Here is a 22,498-nt window from a genome sequence, read left to right as displayed (position 1 = left end):
AAATTCTATAATCATTAGTGTATATGCTTGCATAAAATTTATGATGTAAACTAAATATTAGTAGAGGAACTAAATTCGAAATTCCTTATGACGACTCGTTGCCTGATTATACCAACCGCTTTCCCAGGCACATTCTTAATTGCTTAACTCCTGACTACTTCAACCAGCTTCAAACAAACATTGGTAGTTTGAAAGATGTTACTTCGAAAAAAAAAAAGACCTGATGTACAACTATTTTTGCCAGAATACATAAAGTATACTTTCTCTGTTCAACTCCGTGACTTCGTGCCATTATTCCTGATGGAATTCTTCTGAGACTATAGTGGCGCTCAGACTACGTCGACTAAGCTGCAAAAATCAGCCTTAATAATCTTCTATGAAAAAAGCTGCAATATTTACACATTCCTCATCGTCATGCTGTTAACGTAGTTCATGCTTTGTGACTGCATTTCACGTGCACATATTATGCTTCTTTGGGTAGAAGGATAGAAATAAGTCTACTTAAGTGAAGTGTTAGGTGACTTGACAATGCTCCGCTTTCTGGCCGCGCGATGTCTCCGATAATGGGTTATAAGTAGTGTGTGTGTGTGTGTGTATATATATATATATATATATATATATATATATATATATATATATCCAGCTCAGTAGCTTAGCGATGTATTATGCCACCACGGTAGTCTTGTGGTTATAATGCTCGACTGCTTAGCCGAAGGTCGCGGGATCGCATTCAGGCCGCGGCGGGCGCATTTTCAATGCAGGCAAAAGTGATTGAGGACCGTGTACTTAGATTAAGGTGCAAGTTAAAGAACCCCAGGTGGTCGAAATTTCTCGAGCCCTCCACTATGGCGTCCCTCACGATGATATGATTTTGGGACGTTGAACCCCAACAATTATTACTATTATTATTAAGTGCGGAGCGCTTCAGGGGCCCGGGCTGTTGTATGCTGTCATCGTTTGGTGTAACGCTGGCAAAGCCACGTGTATAAAAATAGAAAAAAGAGGAAGCAAGCGAGAAATAGGAAGAGAGAGAAAGAAAAAAAAATAGGAAGAAAAATAGAAATAAATAGAAATAAACACAGCAAAACGACAGAAAAAACGAAAAAAGAGAAAAAGAACGAAAGAGAAAACCGACGAGAAAGATAGAAGGCTGCCCAGTTCCGCACTTCGCACTAATGGCTTGGCACCACTCGTGCCAAGCTGTCTTAATTTTTATTAGTGATGTACTTCGTTCTTCTAAAGAATGGAGACTTGAGCTAGATGGTATGCGTTTATCTTTGGTTGATGCAGCGCACACGGGAGAAGGACGAATATAAGAAGCAAAGGAGAGGCGCTGACTCGGAACTAAATTTTATCAGGAAAAAAAAATGGGAAGGGACGAAGCCTGTAGCGAAGGGTGTTTCAGCTCAACTAACGTGAAACCTGTGGTAGGTGTTACGTTTGGCCTTAGAATTTCTCGAGGCAGACGTCTTTGAGTGTACAGAGATGGAGGAACACAGTGTCTTCCGGGACGGGGGTTATGCCGAGCGAGTCAGGCATGTCGCCGTGGATGGATACGCAGCAAAACGACGCTGGAATTCTGAGACCCCTTTTTGACTCGGTGTTATCGGCATGGGTAGGACTTCTGGAGGGGTTCTCATTAAACCTCCGCATTCGTTTACCCTAGCGCACACATGAAGGTTTTCACGTGCTGGAGTGGACTGTCTCCCAGTCCTCCGAATTCGACACCTCTCCTTTCTTGTGCGTTATTTGTCAGCGTGGCACAGCGCCGCTGTAGCCGCTCTCATCGAACCAGTTGGGGTCTTCCACCCGAAGTCTGTCATCAACGCTTCTTACGAGTGTTCCCGGAAGCGGCAGCAGAGGTCGTCGACCTTTCACCCCAAAATTCTTCGGACTTAACCTCCTCGCCGACGTTCTAGCAGTGGAGTCCTCGGGGCGTGGTGCGTAATCATCATTGGGTGGTGCACTGGGCTTCCCCAATTGGACTTCTCGTCCTACGAGTGTATTGTGTGACTCTGCCACCTTTCTGGAGGCCAGACGCCGGGACGGCAAATCATAGGATTGGCGGGAGCAGCGGACACAGGCTACAGGGCACTCAGTGTAGACAGACACGGGGCTTTAAAAGCCGAAGACTTTTGTAGTGGTGCTGTTCAGTAGAGTGAGTTGATTCACTCGTATTCTCTCTCACTTCTAAAAATGTAAATAAACCTACTCTCCTTCTTGAAAGTACGCGCCTCCTCATTGGAAAATATCAGCTATGGGGATGGATGGCGGGAGCCAGCTACCTTACGAGACCCGCAGAACCCCATACCTTACAAGGGGCGAAGCATGCAGTGTGCATCGGTGTTTATCACAGCAAAATCACTGCTACTGCGCAATCAGAGACAAAAGAAGGATTAGACACAGAGACCCGCAGTCCGCTTCAGTTAGCGTCCACACTGCCAATCATTATTGTTAAACTGCGCACAAGAGAAATCTCCAACCGGCACTACATTGCAGGTCAAGATCCAGTGCCTGTATATATACGGGGTGGCCGGTAAACGGTTGTGTAGCGCGAGCAGTCAGTTTTTTCAATCGAGAAACGCGCTAGCAGAGGCTGCCTGCGTCGGCGTTGTCTCTCGCGGGAGAGGGCACGTTCTCGTTCCTTGCGAGCAGGTAGTTCAGCGTTCATCGCAGAAACAGCGTTTCTATAGCGAACGCGCGCCGTTCGCTTTCTCTCTCGCCACACGGCGAACGCTGATGCGAGGCGCCCTCTCTTGCGCTCAAGTAAATGGACCGTCACGACAGCAGACGACGATGCACGCCGCGACAGCAGGCGACGATGCGCGATGCACGCCGACATGCCTATACCTTAAGGTGCTTCGCCCCTAAACAAGCGCATATAAAGATGATGTATGTACATCTCAACTGAAAAGTCCCAAGCAAGGAAATAACGATAAACGCTGCTGCATTCCTGGAAATCGGCTTGCATCTATGTGCGCGAAAGTGCAAAAAAAAAGCATTGATAAGCAAAGCAAGGCAATGAGAGTGTTCATGTTAACTGTGGAATAAACCACACTTTACACTACAAAGATTACAAGGAGGCCATTGTTTATCAGTTACCTGTGTGTCCTGCGTCAACTAAACAATCGTTCTTATTACTTCTGAATTATTTCTTCTGAACGCAAGCAAAAAAATTTCAATTACTGCGTGTGTGGTAGGTACAATCGCTTCTCTGTACTGAAATGACATTGGCTACTGGCCCTTTGTTAGTGTTATGACTGAAACTGCCAAATCATTAGGAAGAATATTCGAAGGCTTCAGAAAGCCCTCAAGAAATAAATATAAGTAAATTAAATTCTCGGGTGTTATGCGTCAAAACGAGCCAAGCTGTATTGGGGGACTTCACATTAAGAACGAAAGACACGGTTATTTAAGGCCACCTTGTGCATGACACAAGAACAGAGCTTGATAATTCCTTTCCTACCAGAGTACCTCCATGTTACAAGAGCACGGCGTTAGTCGCGTGCACTCGTTAGTCGCGTGCACTTCTCTTCTATACCTGCTCTTAATTCAGCATTCGTAGCCATGGACGTTCTGGTCGTGAGCACTGGAGAAGGAGCTGTTGCACATCTTCTTCAGTTTCGACAGAGTGACAGAGCGGACTACCGACGCTTACGTGTTCCTAAACACCTGCTTTAAATGTGCTTTGAAAGAAGACCTATCGAACGAAACAACTTATGTGAACAGGACAGAAGATAGATCTACCTGGCATTTATTAGCAAAGAGTGACAGACAACGGGGGTGCAAGGTGTTTGCGGCAGTTCTTACGCAAAGTCTACGAATGAACTGACAGTATTTTTCGTTCTTGCGACCACTGCGGCCGTTTCAAGCGCACAAGGAACAAAACTGAAAAAATAAAAAAGAAAAAAAAAACAGTAATCGGAGCGTCTGCTAGCTCTTAGAAAGACAGCACTACTGTTAAGGTCATCATCAAAATCAACGGCCGACGTTCCATTAGTTGAATACGACTGAGAACGAGGGGCTTGTCAGGAGGTCAGTGACCTTACATATTTCCTAATATTCATCCAATCGGTGTTAGAGGGGAGGACTTCCTTCTACTGAGGCGCGGGCTTATTTTGACCTCTGTGCACTTCGGCTGAGACATTCTGTCATTTAAAGCGTTCTCACTTTTTGATGAGCGCCCCACAAGATGTAAATTAGCAAACGATCTTTTACATCTGTTTTCGACGCCACTCGCCTGTCATCTGGGAAGGCGTTGAGCCAGTCGTGTCATCGCACGCACAGAGCTCACATTTGCAAGTTGCTCTTTAGCTTACTGTAGAAAGCTAGTTCAATTGTCAGAGTGCCGGGGCGCTGATGTAGTCAAACGGCAGAGAAGTTGGAGGTGCCTCGTTCTTCCAGAACTTCCCTGGAATAACATTTTTTGATAAATATTGGCGTCGAAAAGGTGAGCTTTGTCCGCTGGTGCCGTATTGCATTGTGTTTCATGTAGCCGTTTCTCTAGAATAGAACGACGGCGTTCTCTGCTTCGTGCGGCTGTATTGTTCGAAAGTGTGGCGACATCAAATGGATAGGACAATACGCGGGCTTCGGTTCTTATACATGCTGAGGATGAGGGAAATTCAACTGCGAAAAATAACAGGATAATGAGAATATACATTCCAGGCAAATAAAACTAAATTGAAGCGTGTCTTGCGCGGATCAACCATGGCATTAGCGTATACACGATTTCGCGGACTACATGAATTAACGCGAAATACGGAGGTTGCATCAGCTGGCCAGGAAAGTGAACAAATTGAAGGACTAATTGATTACATGCATTTACGAGCTCTCTTAGCTCCCCAAAATTGCCCTCGGTTTATTGTAAGCTCTGTGTTAACAGATAGGGGTTAGTAGCACGCGAAAGGTGAACCTTCTATTCTTACCGATAACACACGGATGTCTCTGCATTATTCGGATTAGGTCCCAAGGTTAAACACCAAGGCCTACACTTTCTAGATACCTCCGCATCGTGAACTTTTTCTAGAAGAAATAAGGTACACTCCGAGTATAGGTATATCCTTAACTTAAGAATGGCAAAGCCTCCAGATTTTACAACGTGCGCTATATTGCATGTTGAAATGACCTGATAGGCATTTCACGCATGAATTGTTGTTCTTCCAAACTCTTTATTTCCTTGTGTCTCTAAGACAAAATTGTGTTTTTCACTTTCTGACAATACGATCATCCGTAACAATGATGTATGCAGCTCGTACATGCGAACATCTTTTTCTTCGTTGATTATACAATTTACTTGCAAAATTCTCGTAAATTCAGTACGCGACTTGTGCCTGCTGGAAGGCCAACAAAAATTAATACACTTGACTTCTTCATGCCGTTGGGCAAACTCTTGAAAAAAAAACTACTTCATGTGCGCCATCATGCACTTTAGCTGTAAGAGATGTGGCTGATCTTGAGGCGTAAGCGTAATGGGCCATCGAGACGGTTGCCACACCACATTCACTTCGAATGTTACACTGATACTTAAATGTGAACTGAAACAGCGGTTTTTTTTCCAGTTCGTTTATAAAGATGAAACGTCTTGTAACACTAAGATCTTACTGCCATCCCTGTTTAGAAAGCACTGGGGAATTCATAGTGCCGTATATGTAGGGCAGAACGAAGTTCCGTCAAAGTCGTGGCCCACAACCTATGCGATGTACATCTGAGATGTCTGCACAAGAAGTATACAGTGCGGTTTGAAAGTTTAGGCGTTACGCACTGGCAACATTTCTACAGCACTGCATCATCGAGACGCTGGCCAATTGAGTCCATGATACTTCATAATGACCGTGAAACTAACCTACCAAGAACATAGCATAAACGTTAATGCAGCATGGTTAGGTTTGCTGGGTCACACAGAATGCACAGTCTGCTCTCCTTAACAGTTGACGGCAACAAACTCATTACTATTCGGAGGTACTTATAAATTATAGCTCTCGTTAATGTATATTGGCTTGAACGTATCAAGTGAGAACATTGCTGCGATAGATGAAGTTGGTGAGAAAGCTCAGCTCAACGCTTAAAAGAATGGATTGAGGTTTGACTTTCAGGTGACGTGCAACAAAGAATAGAACTAAGTTTCAGAAAAAGAAAAATAGGCACAGGTGGCACCCAGCTAACGATGATTTTTAAGATCATGCGAACAATAGACGCATAGACATCAGTGCTTCAACTTGGTCATTAGTAGCGCCTGCAATAATGTGCGCAGCTGAAGCACTACGCCGAAAACGTTGCATTTTATTTCTGCAAGACCTAAAGAATCCATGCTGCCTACTCTGATGTTGAAACAAGCTGAGCTTAACTGAGCTGAACTTAGATGGCAATACCTGCGTTAGCGCCAGGCGGCACTGTCATGTCTGTGGGTCCTGCAGTGTCCTTGATCATTTTCTCATTATTGTATACTGCCACGCTAGCAAGGACAACGCTCGTCCTCTTGCTTATTGCGTAAGAGGCAGTAAAGACCGGCATTGTGTGCGAGGCACGAGGTTATCTGAGTTACGTTGTGCAGACGACATGCTAGGTGAGTGTCATCGGATAAGCTGCACGTCGCCTCTTTAGTCGCACGTATACCCGCCCCTTTGTCGTGTGGCCAAGTCCAAAGAAGTTTTATATAAGCGACACAGCAAAGCACTAGCTGTAAAACATCGACTGCATGAAAAATGCTTCTTTGTCCAGTGATCATTGTAGCCGCATTGATGTAAATACATGAAACTATATATAAAACATTGTTCCATAAGCTTTATGCATGTTACAGTATTTTATGACGTGCTTCGAGGGCGTCTGAAGAAACAGCTACCTTAATTCACCAAGCACGCCAATGGATATTTCAGTGCCCCCCATCAAGATGACATACCGTCTGACTTACTTTTGCTACTTGGATTACACAGTCAGCGGAGGACGAGCATGCTGAGTTCGAATCCTGAGCCTACTACTTCTTCCGAATTTGACTTCCCTTATGTGATCGGAAATTGGAAGGACATGTACAGACAAACGGAGTTTAAACCGTCCTGTTCAGGATCATTGGTGTATGAGGTGTTGCACAAGTACCTCCTGTAATGTTACCAGGAATACAATAAATACCCTGTAAAAAAAGAAGTTTTTGATGCGCCTGTGATATTTTCCTTATGCATCATGCTATCAACTCGGATTCGATTCCTCCTGTGAAAAATTCCAAATATATTTATTTTTTACGAATCATCGCCTCAATAGCGCCAGATATTCCACCGAGTCAAAGTGGGTAGGGTTATCGGGGAGGAAACCCTCTCACATAAAAAAAAGAGCTAAAGGCTTCAGACGTTTAGCCACGCTGGTGTGGACATAAAACGAAAGTTTCGCCTGACAGACCAAGAACACCGTACGGTTGGATCAATATGAGTCTACCTTGGGCAGCAACCTTTACCTGGAGAGAAAAGGAATATAGGAAAGGTAGGGGGGTTAGCTATAATACCTCCAGTTTGCTACCCTATACATGGGGAGGGGAATAAGGAAGTAACAGAGAATGACAGAGAGGTTAGCAAGCTAGATGGCTCAAACGAGATCGACAAAAATAAAGTGAACAACAAATGATGAAAAGGGACAACACAAAAATATTTATAGCTTGACATTTTGTCTGCATACCGTGCCTCCTTTTTCATGCCTGCATTCATAAATCCTGTAATAATTGCCTTCAGAAGTCTTTGGAGCTTAATCTATGTAGACGTTTTTTAATTGTACGGATAATGGCGTGTTGTTTATATTAACACCTGGTGAGGTTAAGAGGAAGCTCTATAGCTCAGATGTTTCTCTACAAACAGAGCGATGATGTGGCAATGCTGTTACACAAGGCTCTTCAAGTCAAGTGACATTTAATGCATTTAAGAAAACACGTTACACTCTAGGGTCTACATGAATCGCAGTTTCGGTTTAGGGCCTGGAAGGCTTTACAAAAACTCCCAGAAAGACTAGGTAGTGATATGTGCCATTGGCCAGCCGGCTTTGTTATTTATTTATTTTATTTATACAATACTGCAGACCCTATTTGGATCCAAGCAGGAGGGCAAATACATGAATATGTATATGTATATATACATCAATAGCAATCACAAATGAAAAAAAGAAACGAAACAAGAAAGTCACAACTAAATAAGATGTACACTGAAGAATTACAAAAAACATTATCAACAAAAACGACGTCAGAAGGAAATAACAGTAGTAAGAACACATTGCATGCACATAAACATTTGCTTATACCCTCGCAAGAAACTTGAACTACAAAAAAAAATAGGAACACTAAAAATAAGAAGTGAAGGATTGGTCAACACGCCAGTGGCGAAACATCAAGTAGATATACGTTCAATGGAATCTGCGCTTATCAGTTATTTATATTAGGTATTAGTTATTTATATTTACACCCTCCGGATTGGTTAACATAGGATTAATAAATAATTAAAGAGTAAGACGCTTTTTATATGGACCTTGTAACTTAGTACCAGGACACATATTATTGTTATGTAAACCGCATATGCTGCAACATCTAAAGCAGACGAATTATTTATATGGATAGTTACTGCTTATGCGGAATTGTGACAATTAAGTAATACGGACTGCACAAGTCTTCCCTAGAAATTAGATATATACTCCCCAGAGGTGTACCAAACATAACTTTTTATTTAAGTATAGATATATGATATAAATATAAGAATATACGTACCACGAATACCTGAGATGTCAGTATCGTAGCTTAGTTGCTGTGTTGCATGTTGTTAGTTGTGCTTTTCAAGATTTTGCTCTATAGCCACAATACAGATGCCAACTAAATTGTCCATAATATTTCTTCTAGAAATCTCGCAAAACCATATCGAAAATCTCTTTCCTGAAGTCAGGGTATTACAATTTTTCTTTTAAATAGAACAAACATAATGAAAATAGGTAGTGTACTATTGCCAATACTAACAACTTCTTGTCGTACGCTGCTGTAGCTTATACTAAGCAGGGTTAGCTGTATACTCGAGTGAATAACATTCGGTTCGGCGCACTGAATATGTTTGCGTGCTACTTCTCTAGAATTTGGAAACTAAAAAAAAAGAGGACATGGCTGTATTGATGGTCTATACGTACTAGCTTCGCTGCGTTATTTCGAGTCTATTGGTTCAATTTGTCCGCTGGATACTAACTCAGTGTGGGTACATAACTGTACCTTCGATCAAATGACATCCACGTGATAGATAGCAGGCAATAGCTTTTGTCTTGTCACCTATCTTGTGTGCATCACATGGACATTATGGTTATCAACTTAATTATTTGAACGCAATAGCCTTAGGACAAGTTCTCGTGAGCATCATGTAAAGTTTGAAGGGAGTCTTGTAAGTGCTGCACCTTTGACCTCTGTGACATTTGCTGCTTTTGATGGGGCGTCAGACGTGCGTTGCTCGCAACTAGCGCTCTTTATAGGTACTGATGAGCCTCTGTGCATAACCTTAACGTATATGTGCGTGTTCGCGTTGATTTGTCGACGTCACATTTCTCACCGAACACCCTTAGTTACATGCAACGCCATCTGCTATGTTAACATTTCCAGTTCTCGTTACAGCTCTACATATCGACATATATTTCTCACTTTCCCGCCACATCACAAGGAAGGGTATATCAGGAGCCATTATAACGTAAGCCTCAGCAAGTAGGAGGAGCACTGGATGAAGCAGACGGCAGCGGTGGTGTTTTTAAGTGAGTCGCGAAAGATGTCATTTTGGAAAGCTTGATCATTTCCAAAGCTTCAACGTACTTTTTTTGTGTGTCTCCAGAAAAAGTGAATTAAGCGCAAAAAAAAAAGGCCCCTTGGAATTTATGCTAAGAAGTGTTTCCTTATATTTCGAATTTCGCAGCTTTCGGGTTGGCGGAGGCGCTGGTTGAAAAGTGTGGTCAATATCCGACAAGGATCACAGCTTTGGTAAGACAAAACCCTTCTATCTCAGCTTTTTTTTTATACACGTAGATTCACGTACATGAATACCACCCCCCTCCCCCCCACACCCCAAAGGAGAATCTTGCGCACGCCTACGTACCTAAATAACGACGCGGGGCAATATGTTACGCGATTCCTGTAATTTATCTTGCGTCAGCGATACTGAGCTTTTGCAAATGCTTGCGAAATTATCAACGACGCGAGCACGTCACATTATATAGTTTTCAATGTCAAGCAGGTGGCACGCCTATGTTGCAAATCTTAATGAATATTTCAATGACATGGACGTACAGTCTAAGTTTTTTTTTTTTTTTAATGACAACGAGCGAAACAACCGCGAAATCTGATTTCATACAACAAATATTTACCTGTACTGCGCCTAATGACCTTCGTTAACAGCTCCCTTAGTTTTTGGAGAGTGACGTCTCGATTAACAACGAGTCTTAAATACCCGGAAGTCAGGATACTGCTGATAAATGACAATTCACTTACTGCGGAAGCTTTGAGGCTGCGGCATTGCTCCGCTAAGGCGAAACCGCAGTTTTGATCCCGACAACGGCGTCTTACGCTAACAGTTTTCGCTAAGAGAATACACGATGCGGGACATATCATTAGCGAAGGCGACTGACCGATGGGAAAACACACATGCGAAAGAAAATTGTGCGTATTCGGCTTCAGATTCTTAGCCGTTCCTGCGTTGTGTTTACGAGCCATGTGGTGAAAAAACAACATTATCTTCAGCAGCACCCACGTGGTAGGAGATTCTGAAAATAGCTTCGTCTTCTGCCGCTATGATCCCCAAGAAGATTGGAGGAATTAGCCGATCTCTGAGCTCATCGCTTCTTGGTCTTTAAGAAGGACAATATAAGTTTACACTGTTTCTGCAAGTGGTCGCGTGTTAATGGGACTGACAACTGGCCAGATTATGTGACTAGATCCTGGTGGGAATGAAAAGATCGTGAATTACAGTGATAGAGTTAAGCATTCTTTTCGCGATATGAGTAGGATTTATATTCTTAAATCGCGTTTAAAAATCACAAGACAACCGGTACGTCGCGGAGCCTAGCGGAAGAGCCTTGAAGCTGGATTATGGAGTCGTTCACTTTCCTGTAAGCAGTCTGATGCCTTCATGCGCAGCATAACAAGTTCTCAGAATTAATCTATGCATACTATCATCCATTTCCGCCCTATTCTATCTTGCTTACGAGGTAAATTGAGTTGCACGCTGAGAAGCGGCGCAGCTTTTGCGGACACCAGTGGGGCATTTCGAGCCGCGGTAGATGCGCAGCAAATCACCGTGCGCAAACTTGAACCGCTGTCGCGCTCACTTCCCACTGTTCGCAGCATGTGTTTTGTGTATGCGATTTCATAGTGGCCGCAGATCAAACTATTTAGAATATAAATGTTTGATGGCGTTTTCCGCGTTACCATTCCGTGATTAGACACTATGACCTATAAGCTTTCCGTTGCGCTAAAGAAAACAGGTACAATGAAAATTGGTTGTCGGTCCCTTTAAAAGGCGGCTAAACAATTGCAACCTCTAAGGCCAGTGAGAAATTTATTCTCGTCATGCAGTACTTGTGCAGTTGAGACGTGGATAATATGCTAGGGACGAGCATCATGCTGGTGCTCTTTTCTTCCTTGAAATCACCTCAATTTCACGCATATTTTGGTCGCTATGACATAAAATATTTCATGCTCTCTCTATTATAATTCTACCGTTAGTGCTTCGTTACTGGCTTAAAATATTAGGGTCCTGGCCACTTGTAGGAAATCTGTCACGCGACGTAACGAAAACCCACCATGCACATGTTCATGCTTCTTCTACGTGATTATGCCGTGGAAAGGAAAATATTGTTTTTATTTACGTACCATCGAGGTCGCTAGCTGTCCGCTATCGGCCGAACAATGCCGGGCTGGATCCACTGAGCCTGTGCATCACGTAACACGTAGCAAAACCGCGACAACTCACAATTCTAATTAGCATTTACTAGATAAGCATGCAATATTGTACTGAACAAAGGTGATTCTTTTAATTGCCGGCGAGTGCTACATTCTGATATGTATAAGAGATTGCTGCCCTCAGTTTGCTGTGGCACAGGCAACATAGCTGCCGGCAAAAGTGTATTGTATTTTCTTTGCGTAGGATGAATAAAGTGCAGGTCGTTGCAGTTTACCGGGGCTATCGCGCAAGCGTACACATCCTAGAACGTCAGCGTCAAGTGGCTGCGGATATATAGGGTGTTTCAAGAAATTGTTGAAATGCGAAAATTGTTCGATGCCTTTACAATTCTTCTGTAGCCGCAGGCATCTTACGATGGCTAAAGCTATCATTTGGGACAGTGATTAAGTAATTTAAACTAATTTACTTTTTAATTAGAGCAGTTAGGCGGTTTTTTCAAATGGGGGAATTGAAGTCCTTCACGAGAAAAACCCACTGCAGCTTTGATATTTCAAAAAAGCGGCCTCTAGTAATAACTGCGAAGTAATTAAATTCACCCAAATTAATCGGTGGGCAGCTTTAAACCATGGTTTAAAGCTGCCCACCGATTACAATGTTTGCAGCTGCGCAGGTGCGCGCGGCACCTTACAGACGCGCAGTGGGTACTTCGTCAATTTGCAAACAGAAATAATGGCGTAGCGTGCATTTCGCAAGTAGGCAAGCAGTATGTATTCTGGAATAATTTGAAACGGTCAATGTTACGCGCACAAACGTTCCTTTCCTTGCGGTGCGGTTTAGGGCGATGCGCATGGGTTCCCGATGACGCTATCGCGTTCTACTCTTGAAGGCGAAGCTCAAGCGTCCTTTAAGTTTCTTTTTTTTTTTGCTAAGAAGCCATGGCGGGTCATGAATAGCGACGTAAACCGCAAAACAAACACGGACTTACTCTGCTTTTATCGAACTCCACCATTTCATAACCATCCGTAATCACCGCCGGTATAACCTACCGTCCCGACAAACCATTGCTTTTTCAAATATGGATAAATTGCTTTAGAGGGATGTTGCGCGGAGCGATATGCTGATTGCACGGTGGTAGTTAAACATGCAAAGCGCCGCAAGCCTAATTGTGACACTTATTTTAACACAGGACAACAGCACATGTATATCGAGCGTCTACTGGGGACCAATTGAAGGCTACGCACCGGACCGTCCTGAGAAACCGGAAAATTGCACGTCAACGGTGGTAAGATACGTCCCGAGTATTGAATATTGAGAGAATAAATAGTTTTAGAAAAGCATTTTCTACCGCACGTAATGCCATTAAATTGTAATACGAACAAGTTAGCAGTTAACTATAAAACGCTTTACTACGTTTGTTTCCGCGAGAACGCTTAATGAAAGCATAATTTCGGCTTGCGCTCTTAATCTGATAACTACACGACCCTTGGCAACCGCTGAATTCGCGGTTCGAGAAAATTATTTCGAGGTATCACTCGATCAACCTTTTTTACTTCGCAATTTCTAGTTTGCGTTTCAATTGTCCGTGACTACATTCGTAGAAGTAGTGTTGTTCCCACTGCTGTGAATGAGCAGTACATTCTTGTGGTTCTGCTGTTTACTTACGCTATGAATGTATACGCTTTTTGGTGATATACGAGGGGTAGTCAGAAATTTCGGGTATGGCGGTTCAGCATGCTAATGTTACGAGTTATGGCAATGTTTGCTTATTCACCTTCGAAAGCAGGACGCTTGCGTGCACACCCATTTGCTTCATCGCTCCTGTGAATGTTGGAAACAGCGGTAGATGGCTTGATTCCTTAGGAATCTGCCAGAGCTGAGCCATCGCATTCGCTATGATGTGCTCCACGGTTGCAAAACATGTCTTCCTGAGGCCCATTTTCAGAGTAGGGAGCAGCCAAATGTCACTTGGAGTGGGGTCCGAAGTGCGCAGCGGTTGAGGGGCGACCGGAATGTCATTCTCTGCTAGGAATTGCTGCACAACACCCGATATGTGGCTTAGCGCGTTATCGTGATGCCGAGACGGCTTGTCTGGTCGTCGTGCTCTTTCTTACCGTGCAAAACAGTCGTAAACTGCTGTTTTCTTTAGTGCATTGTCACCGTGCACAAGCTCCAGGGCCGATCGCGTCTCTAAAGCCGATTTTCCAAATTTGCACATGAACTTGGGGCTCGCCCTCTATGTCCACGTCACACGGCGCAGTGATACCACTGCGCACTGAAACATCTCCAGATCTGCTCTGCCCGTGCGCATATATGTATACCCAGCCCCCGACTGCACAAGCGTGTGCACGCGTTCATAACGCTCGTTTGGCGTCGACGAAGCAATTTCCATTCCGGGAACTTTTTCAGCGAAGCTTATATTGACTGACCTGTGAGGTCGGTGTTCCGAAAACCCTTCTAACACACAGCTGGCGAGCACCAAGGAAACAGTAAGTAAAAATAATTAGATTTTCGTTCAGGCGCTGAGGCTTCAACCCGGATCCTCTCGGTTCGAAAGCGAGTGCCTTGACCAATAAGTCACGCGCCCAAGCTTGCCCAATGTGAACTGAAAGCATACAAATGATCTCTATCGACGATGAAAAAAAAATAATTAGAAAGCAGTACACTTGCTATAGGCGTTTCATTGAAATATCTCGTGTTGGCGGACTAAGATCGATTTGCTGGACAACGCGTAGGGTCGATATCAGGAACTGGACGTTGCAGAAAATTTCTGGATCCTAGATAAGTGACTTCCTAACCGCGTTTTCATGATCGCGTGATAGGTCCTTTCGTTGGGCTGTTCTGGAGGCTGACGAGAGCTGGAACGATCATGAAAGACGCCGTGCCGACACAGCCCGAAAACAGCGTTCTGGGGACGGCCGCTATCTACAATGATGCTGAATGCTTACGTTAAAAATAAATCAACATAGGTCAGGCACATCCAGGCCAAGCTTTTCTTACCCCCTTTCACCGACAAGGAAATGGCTTCTGATCTTTTTTTGACTGGCCCTCGTATATAAAATGTACATGATGCACCATGAGCGCCTGTCGCTTGAGCGTGACTTCTCGTGAATGCAACGCTGTCAGTATTTAGTGGTCGCCAATGACTGCTGAGATAAGGTTTTGCTTACGCTAACCTTACCGCAGCATTATGCGGAAAGTTAGATCGCTGATATTGTTAGGTGATTCTGCTGCCCAAAAGCCTAATGAGCCGAAGCTGATGATTCGCTGCGCTGCCAGTGTTTTTCATTAAATGGGACCAAGTGGTGCCAAAAACACTTTATTAGATGAGAAGCATCTTATGGCGGAGTTCAATCCGGTGGTGGTGGTGTGCGGCGTGACCACCCTTACTGCGCAGTCGCAAACCTTCTCCACATACCTCCTCTCCACACACCCCCTCTCCACTCCCCCGCTCCCCCACTCATCTCCCACTCGCCCTCACCGCTCCCATCCTCCTCTTAACTGCCCCAATCCCCTCTTCCCCTCTCCACTGTCACTCCCTCTCTCCACACCCCCTCTGAAACGCGCGCTCGACATGCCGAAACCCTGCTTCGCATCGCCTTATGGTCCCCTTTAGCGGGAGATGGTGTAATATTTTAATAACTCAAGGGGAGGCGTGCAATGCATTCTGACCTCGGGATTGAAACTTCAGATCTAATTGGAGGCAGTATATCTGATGACATCCAACTGCAGTGTACGAGGAGGTTCTGTATATACCCGCACCGTATTGATGCATACGTTATCAATCAATTGATGAATAGTAACAGAAAGAATGTAACATAAAGCACTTTATTGAAATGTTTGTGTCTCCTTGACTATACATAAACATTTTCCGTTATGGTATTCGTCCATCTAACCGTCGACACCAGCTACGGAGCTGTTGGCGTCACACAAATCTTACATGAATGTTTTTTTCTCCATTTCAGGAGGTTATGCTGAATTGCACCTGCCATAACGGCGACACCGTGTCCGGGCGGCGATATTGTCTCGTACGTTAAGTCATGTTGCATAATTTCTACCTGATCTTATCAGTAACAATTTCGTTCCTCGGAAGGGATTCCTGTTAACAGAGCACTATAACGTAGAAGCTGGCCCTTATATTATTTATCTAATTTGCTGACTTCAAATATATGTGTAACTTCAGGCGCTTCATAGCCTGGAAAGGAACATGCGAATTATCCTAAACAGCCCAATAAAATGTTTATAGGACGCTCTATTTGCCTAGTGTTAAAGTGCATAGCGGTGTTTCCGCTGACACGTTTTCCTTATCCCACAGGCTGACCTGACAAGCTTTGAGGAGAGCATAGGAGATGATACGGTTTTAGCAAGGCAGAGCTCGCGCTGCGGAAACGCATCTCGGGGGTAGAAGGATGACGGAATTACCTTGGCATCGCCGAATGCTCCACTTCCGTTAGATTTTATTGTAATGGCTCGCTGACAAGCACGCTTCTTCTCCATGGGCTGTCACAACAAACTGATGTCGCATAAGCGCTGGCAGGATTTAAAAACAAGTAGTGCCACGCAACCTAATTATTATGCGAACGTAAATCTATTTAGGCCGGCAAATACTGTTAAAGGGTGCCAGAATGATCGGAGGGGCGGGGGTGCTGCTATTTACAGTCTTTGTTGTGTTAACTTGCATTATGGCAACTTATTAGCAGACCTTTATTGCACTTACTTTTGTCTCATTCGGCTGTACATTTAAACGCCGGCCATTTTCTTGAGCAGCACAACATTACGAGGACGCAGGATGACAATACAGCAAACATTACTGTGGGATTGTGTGGCGATAGAAAATGCCATCTTTATCACTACAGTGCACATTTCGAAGTGGACTTGAGGGACCTGCAACTAGCTCGTAAGTTATATTTTCAAGGCACAGCACGTGCTGTTTGGCATTTGAAAGTTTCTACTATCATTTTCTCGTTCCCTCTCTCCCTCTCTTCGCACGGCAATTTCGCAAGCTGAGGAGCCTCCCGATAAACCAAGCCAAAACTAGCATTTACTGCATTCACGCAATGTTCTATTTAAATATATTCAAGAATATTCTTTGGCGAGTTAGATGACACCGCCTATATAGCCTTGTAATTATTTTTGTATTTCATCGAGATATGCCAAACACACTTGTAATACACGTTAAAGCGTACATAATATTTAATTCTCCGTACACCGAACCGTCTCAATAGGCAGCAGCATTACCGAATTCGCACAATTACGTTATACTTGCGACCAATTCGCAATGCCAGCTATATTATATGAAAGACAGAAAGCTGGTCTAGACGGTTGAAGTAATGCCTACGTATTTCACAGCGCAAATAATCGAACACACTATATGAACAATAAAACACAACAGGAACACCAAGCAGGATTGATCGTCCAACGTGTTCATTCATTAGCACTGTGGATTCATACACCCGGCGAGGTTTCAGACTTTGCGCACGCTAGCATTCACTTTTGTCTGCTAAAGAACTACCGCTTGCAAGTGGTATTTAGTGCTGTCGCTGCCGCATACGATGGTCAGATTAGAGCACTGCACAGGCCCGGGCCGACCCGAAAGCCCGAGCGCGGCCCGTCCCGCGGGCCGGGCCGGGCCGTCCGAAGCGTTTTCCGGCGGGCCGGGCTGGGCCGGGCCGGACTCGGGCCCGCTTATTAAAAGGCCTAAGTCGGGCCTTCAAGCACACGCGAACGTTACGCATTGCATAGTCTAAGGCATTCTGTGCCAATTAGCTTGATTATATAATTATATTGCACATGGCGGTTACGTTTCCGGGACGACGTTAGAATATGTACGATTTATATTTGATCTGCTTTCGGTGGGCTGTTCACCATATGTAACGTTAACGTTTTTTTTTCTTGCTGCAAGAAATTAATAATCAGGAGCCTCTTTTAAAAAAAATTGCGTCATTAATGTTTCCAACGCTAGTGTAGAAAAGAGTATTAAAGAAAATGTCCCAGGTTTGCTTCTATCCGCTTGTTCATGTTAGTTGTACACTTCTTTTAAATAAATTTTGTTGCTATGTTTTATTTTCACTCTCCTGAATGACTTGCCAAGTGCCATATAGGCAACATTTCATTTATATTCCTTGGTATTACGTGCCAAAACCACGGTATGATTGCGAGGCGCGCCGTAGTGGGGACCGGATTAACTTCGACCACCTGGAGTTCTTTAACGTGCACCTAAAGATAAGTACACGGATGTTCTTGCATTTCGCCCCCGTCAAGATGTCGACGCCGTCGCCGCGCGAATCGCACCCGCGTCCTAGGACTTAACAGCGAAACAGCTTGTCCGCTGAGCTACCACTGAGGGCAAAGCAACATTTCGATGCATGTACACACCGGATTTTCCGTCCGATCGCCCGCTACAAAGCGCAAGGCATCATTAATAATCATCATCAACAACTAATATCCTCTATCGGGCCGGGGTCCGGCCTGGTCATGAAAACGCGCGCCCTTGATAAGTTTAGTAATGAACGCCCGGGTCCGGGCCGGGCCTGGGATTGGAACCACGGGCCCGGGCCGGGCTTGGGCTGGGTTCGGTTATGCACGCCCGGGCCGGGGCCGGGCCCGGTGCTGGGTTCGTAATGTACGACCGGGCCCGGGCCGGGCCATGGCTTGGAGCCACGGGCCCGGGCTGGGCTCGGGCTTCATAAAGCGGGCCCGGGCCGGGCCCGATCCGAGAAATCAGGCCCGTGTAGTGCTCTAGGTCAGACACGCAAAAGAAATTTCTTAGGACATTGGACGCATCATTCGTCGTTACCGGTACTGACTTGAAAAAGATGGCCTGTATATACTGAGCAGAAAGGAACGAGAGCATTTATTTATTTATTTATTTATTTATTTATTTATTTATTTATTTATTTATTTATTTATTTATTTATTTATTTATTTATTTATTTATTCTTCAACCGCTGTACTCCCGTGCAACAGTGCAGAAAAGGAGGTGCGCTTGCTCTCTCTCATGGAAAGGTCCCATCCTCCGACCACCGATCGTGACCACTTTGTTAGTCCATGCGATGTTGCCGTCACGTAGTATTTGTTCCTGTCGTCAATAGAAGGTTATCCAGCACTTGGGGGAAATTTTCGAAATCTTCAAATGCGCCATCGGAACTGAGTAATAATCATTTAGTGAGGCCGCAATTGCGCACATGCCGGTTGTCATCAGGGTCCGCAATAAACAGCTTTCCAGGTAAAATATTAAAATTACCATAGAAAATTATGGTGTCTACACTCCTTTAAGAACTCTGCCTTTAACGTTGACTTAAAAATTGCTTTGTATGCTACACGACGTCTTCGTTTAAATTTGAATCAACATGCACTACTCATATAGATGATAGGCTGAACCATGTATTTGATTAAAAGCTGTTAGCGCTTTGCCTACAAGTAACAACGTATGGCACAAGCATAATTACACGGAGAAAAAAGCACACTTGAGATCGCGTAATTTATTTCTCAATGGGGACGAAAAACTGATGCTCTGAAAGCGCTATTGTATAGTGCCCTTAGAAAAGTTAAGCGTTCCTTACGGAGAACTCGCAAACAGGGCTTGCTTCCCGTAGCCTACGGGATCTAGAAACACATGACGTCAAAGAGTACGCGCCACTCGATTTCACAGGTCATTGTCTACCACGTCCATGTTTCTACGTGAACACTTATGTGCGTTCAGGAGTAATCGAAGTTCTCTAAGCAACATTTTTGAGTAGGGGTTCTTCTCCAAGTCTCGCGGTGGTCTATGATCATAAGCAGTAGACGAGTGCTCAAAAATTCATTTTGTAGCAACGTTTTGAGAAAATGACAGAGCAAATGGGGCGTGCTTTTTCTTCTGACGGATGCATGAATAACTGTAGCGGCAATAACATCTTCCACGCAGATATCCTGAAGGTGTTTCCGAAACCTCCTTGCATCGCTCTTAACATGAGCGTCACAGGACAGGTAGGCATCTTTACAATATTTACTTCTTTATTTATTCAGAATTAGAACAAGAATAAAGTTTATTGTGTATATTCAGAATCAGAATTTATTGTTAAAAGTTATGTAATATACAAGTACTTAAAGAAGGAGGCACCGTTGTTAAAGATTGTGTGGGGACCTCCTTTACAAGAGTAGTAGTAGGAGCAGAAAACTTTATTTAGTTTACAACTTAAGTCAGCAGTAGCTCGCACTAAAGCGACAGGCAAGCTAAATGTAAAGAAAGTTAGGAGAACAAAATATGGAATTGATTATAAATAACAATAAGGTTTTAATATATGACAAAACGGTGTGAAATGTGATTACACAGGCCGGCGGCTGCTCGCGAGTCCGCGCTCGCGGCCAACGTGTGGAAGCCCCAAGAAAGTCTTTTCCACCAAGTGACGATGATGACGATGACGGCAACGACATCGCCCTGCACATGCCGCATGCGAAAGAAAGCGAGCAGGCGATGCAGGTCGCACGGAAGTGCGTCACAGTTCTGTGTTCCGTTTCACACGCTAGATGGCGTTAGTAGCACGCGGCGGCTTGTTCTCGGAGCTCTCCCAAGCCGAAACTGAGACTGGCGGGTAAAAAACAGACTAATTAATTACCTGTCACGCGCTGCAGCAAGCGATGTGCCGTGCTATGACTAATATGCCTCAGACAACATATTACAGTAAAGAAAGCGCCACGCTAAAATATTTGTGTCAGTACCCCTTTAAGCACGTTCTTTCTAGCGATAGCGCTTTAATTGCTCGAGGAAGACTAAACAAAATGAAAGTTTTGTCAGAATAATGCTGAAATTGCTGCTGAAAAAAGTGCCACAATTACGCAGTTTTCAGGCTGGGGTTATCTGTAATAGAAACATTTAAGGTTCGGAAAATGTTCCGAACGAACTAATCTGCCGGAGTGAAGTTACACGGTTGTTTGAATGGCCAAAAGAACTTATGCTAGGAAAATAAATCATTGCTAAGTAAAACAGCAAGTGTAAGATCATTAAGTAATGTAGCACTTTTAAGTTCGTGCATGGTAAATTTCTGCGCACTTTTTCACATCAAGCATTGCTTATGAACGCGTGACTCGCGTAACTAACATCGCTTAAAAAAAGCATCCAGGGGAAAAAACAAGCAGTGGAAAGAACGCTGCACATAGAAGAGAAACCACACGGTTGGCCACTGGACTTACAACTACGGTTTATTTGAAGCACTCGCTAAATAAATGTTTCTTTTGCAGCCGGCACATGCACATTCCGGATACCACCTTCCCACAGTCAAACGATACATGGCCGAAATGAATAAGCCTACCGCACTTGCACGTCTGCCGCCTGTTGTCCGGAACTAGGAAATGATATTTCTTTATCAGTTAAAATCACTGACGATTCACTTACGCATTTGTCTTCTTCTTTCGTTATCAAGAAGACTTCCAGCAGTTTTCGCTCGTGCGTTTGTTCGAGCCATCTTTGTCGCGCACCTACAGTTGTACCAATTATCGGCGTGCTTTCAGTTTCAGGCAGTGGCTGGTTGCGAATTCTATTGCTATAAACGGGAGAACAAGGACATCGATGACGGACGGCCCTGCGTGGTGAGTTACACTTTGAAATGTATGAATGAGAACCAACTTTGACAGAGCTAGCGGAGCTCAGATTTGCAGTATCTCTTACAATTGATGATGGCGAGCATTCCCGTTACGAAAGAGTGAACAAGCTCGCGTGAAAGAAATGCAAGATCACAGCGACATAGTAAGGTATTTTTACACAGAATAAAGCCTGTTTCCATATTCATCTTTGAACGTTGAGATTACGCGCCCTCAAACATTACTAACATCAGGCGCATGGAAACACAGCAGTCATCAAGCAACTAGAAATGTCAGCTTATATTGCTCCTGCCGCAGACTCGAGTTTGTGCCAAGCCCCATGGACAGCCATGCACGGAAATGGCCGGGCTGGAGGAGTACGTATTTACTTGCCTGCCCTAGCATAAGCTTGATTACGTGGCCTCCGACATTTGGTGCGCGGATAGACGGTGCGTATTAGACCACTATGCTTTTCGGCTCGCCCTTATTCGTTTTTTCAAGCCCTCACAGTGAACAAGCCTGCAGTACGATGGCAATACCATTTCATTTATACTGATTTCAAAACAACATGGCCAATTCGTTGACTACGGCCGTATTTCAATATGAGTGACCATTGCAATGACATAGTATAACACAAACGGAGGGGCAGCCAGGAATTTTTTCATGGGGAAAGGGTCCGACATCCCTTTATGTATGTTCACGCGTGTGTTCGCATGCGTCAGTGTACATACAGTATGGAGGCACTTGCATCAAACGGGAAGACGACGATGAGCGGCTTGGACACGCGCACGCTCAGACTCGCGCTTCCCTACGCCGCGACATCCAGTCAGTCGTGGCCCGTCCGGCCTTCGTTGAGTAAAGGTGTTTTACTCCGTGTTCGCCCTCGTGTTCTCTCTGAAGACTCCAGCCGACCAGTGGCCCTGAGCCCACAATACAAAGAGCAAATGTAAAAAAAAAATAACATGGTTGATCTCTCCATCGTAGAAATCAGCAAAGCACAAAAGTGAAACGTGCCTTCACAGAAGTAGTTGAATGTTTATTGTACATTGATAAAT

At 44.3% G+C, this 22,498-nt stretch overlaps 1 protein-coding gene across 3 annotated transcripts in view; it reads left to right on the top strand.

The window, feature by feature from the left end:
* Positions 1-4,270: 4,270 nt before the first annotated feature.
* LOC119390181 (uncharacterized) overlaps positions 4,271-22,498 on the top strand; it is a 49,227-nt gene continuing 30,999 nt past the window's right edge. The window contains exons 1-8 of one of the 3 annotated variants that reach the window (XR_007415775.1): positions 4,271-4,450; positions 9,614-9,747; positions 9,906-9,970; positions 13,075-13,170; positions 15,851-15,913; positions 16,650-16,782; positions 19,792-19,853; positions 21,375-21,452. Coding sequence is in view for 2 of the 3 variants with exons in the window: in XM_049414685.1 (XP_049270642.1) it covers positions 9,717-9,747; positions 9,906-9,970; positions 13,075-13,170; positions 15,851-15,913; positions 16,650-16,782; positions 19,792-19,853; positions 21,375-21,452 (528 nt within the window). In the remaining variant the exon portion in view is untranslated. The remainder of the gene's footprint in view (positions 4,451-9,613; positions 9,748-9,905; positions 9,971-13,074; positions 13,171-15,850; positions 15,914-16,649; positions 16,783-19,791; positions 19,854-21,374; positions 21,453-22,498) is intronic. The other 2 variants (XM_049414685.1, XM_037657736.2) reach the window with 2 other exon arrangements.

This window comes from Rhipicephalus sanguineus, chromosome 4, assembly GCF_013339695.2.
Source record: "Rhipicephalus sanguineus isolate Rsan-2018 chromosome 4, BIME_Rsan_1.4, whole genome shotgun sequence".
NCBI lineage: Eukaryota > Metazoa > Arthropoda > Arachnida > Ixodida > Ixodidae > Rhipicephalus > Rhipicephalus sanguineus.
The sequence above is the reverse complement of the archived record's forward strand: the minus strand, read 5'-3'. Positions and strand labels throughout refer to the sequence as shown.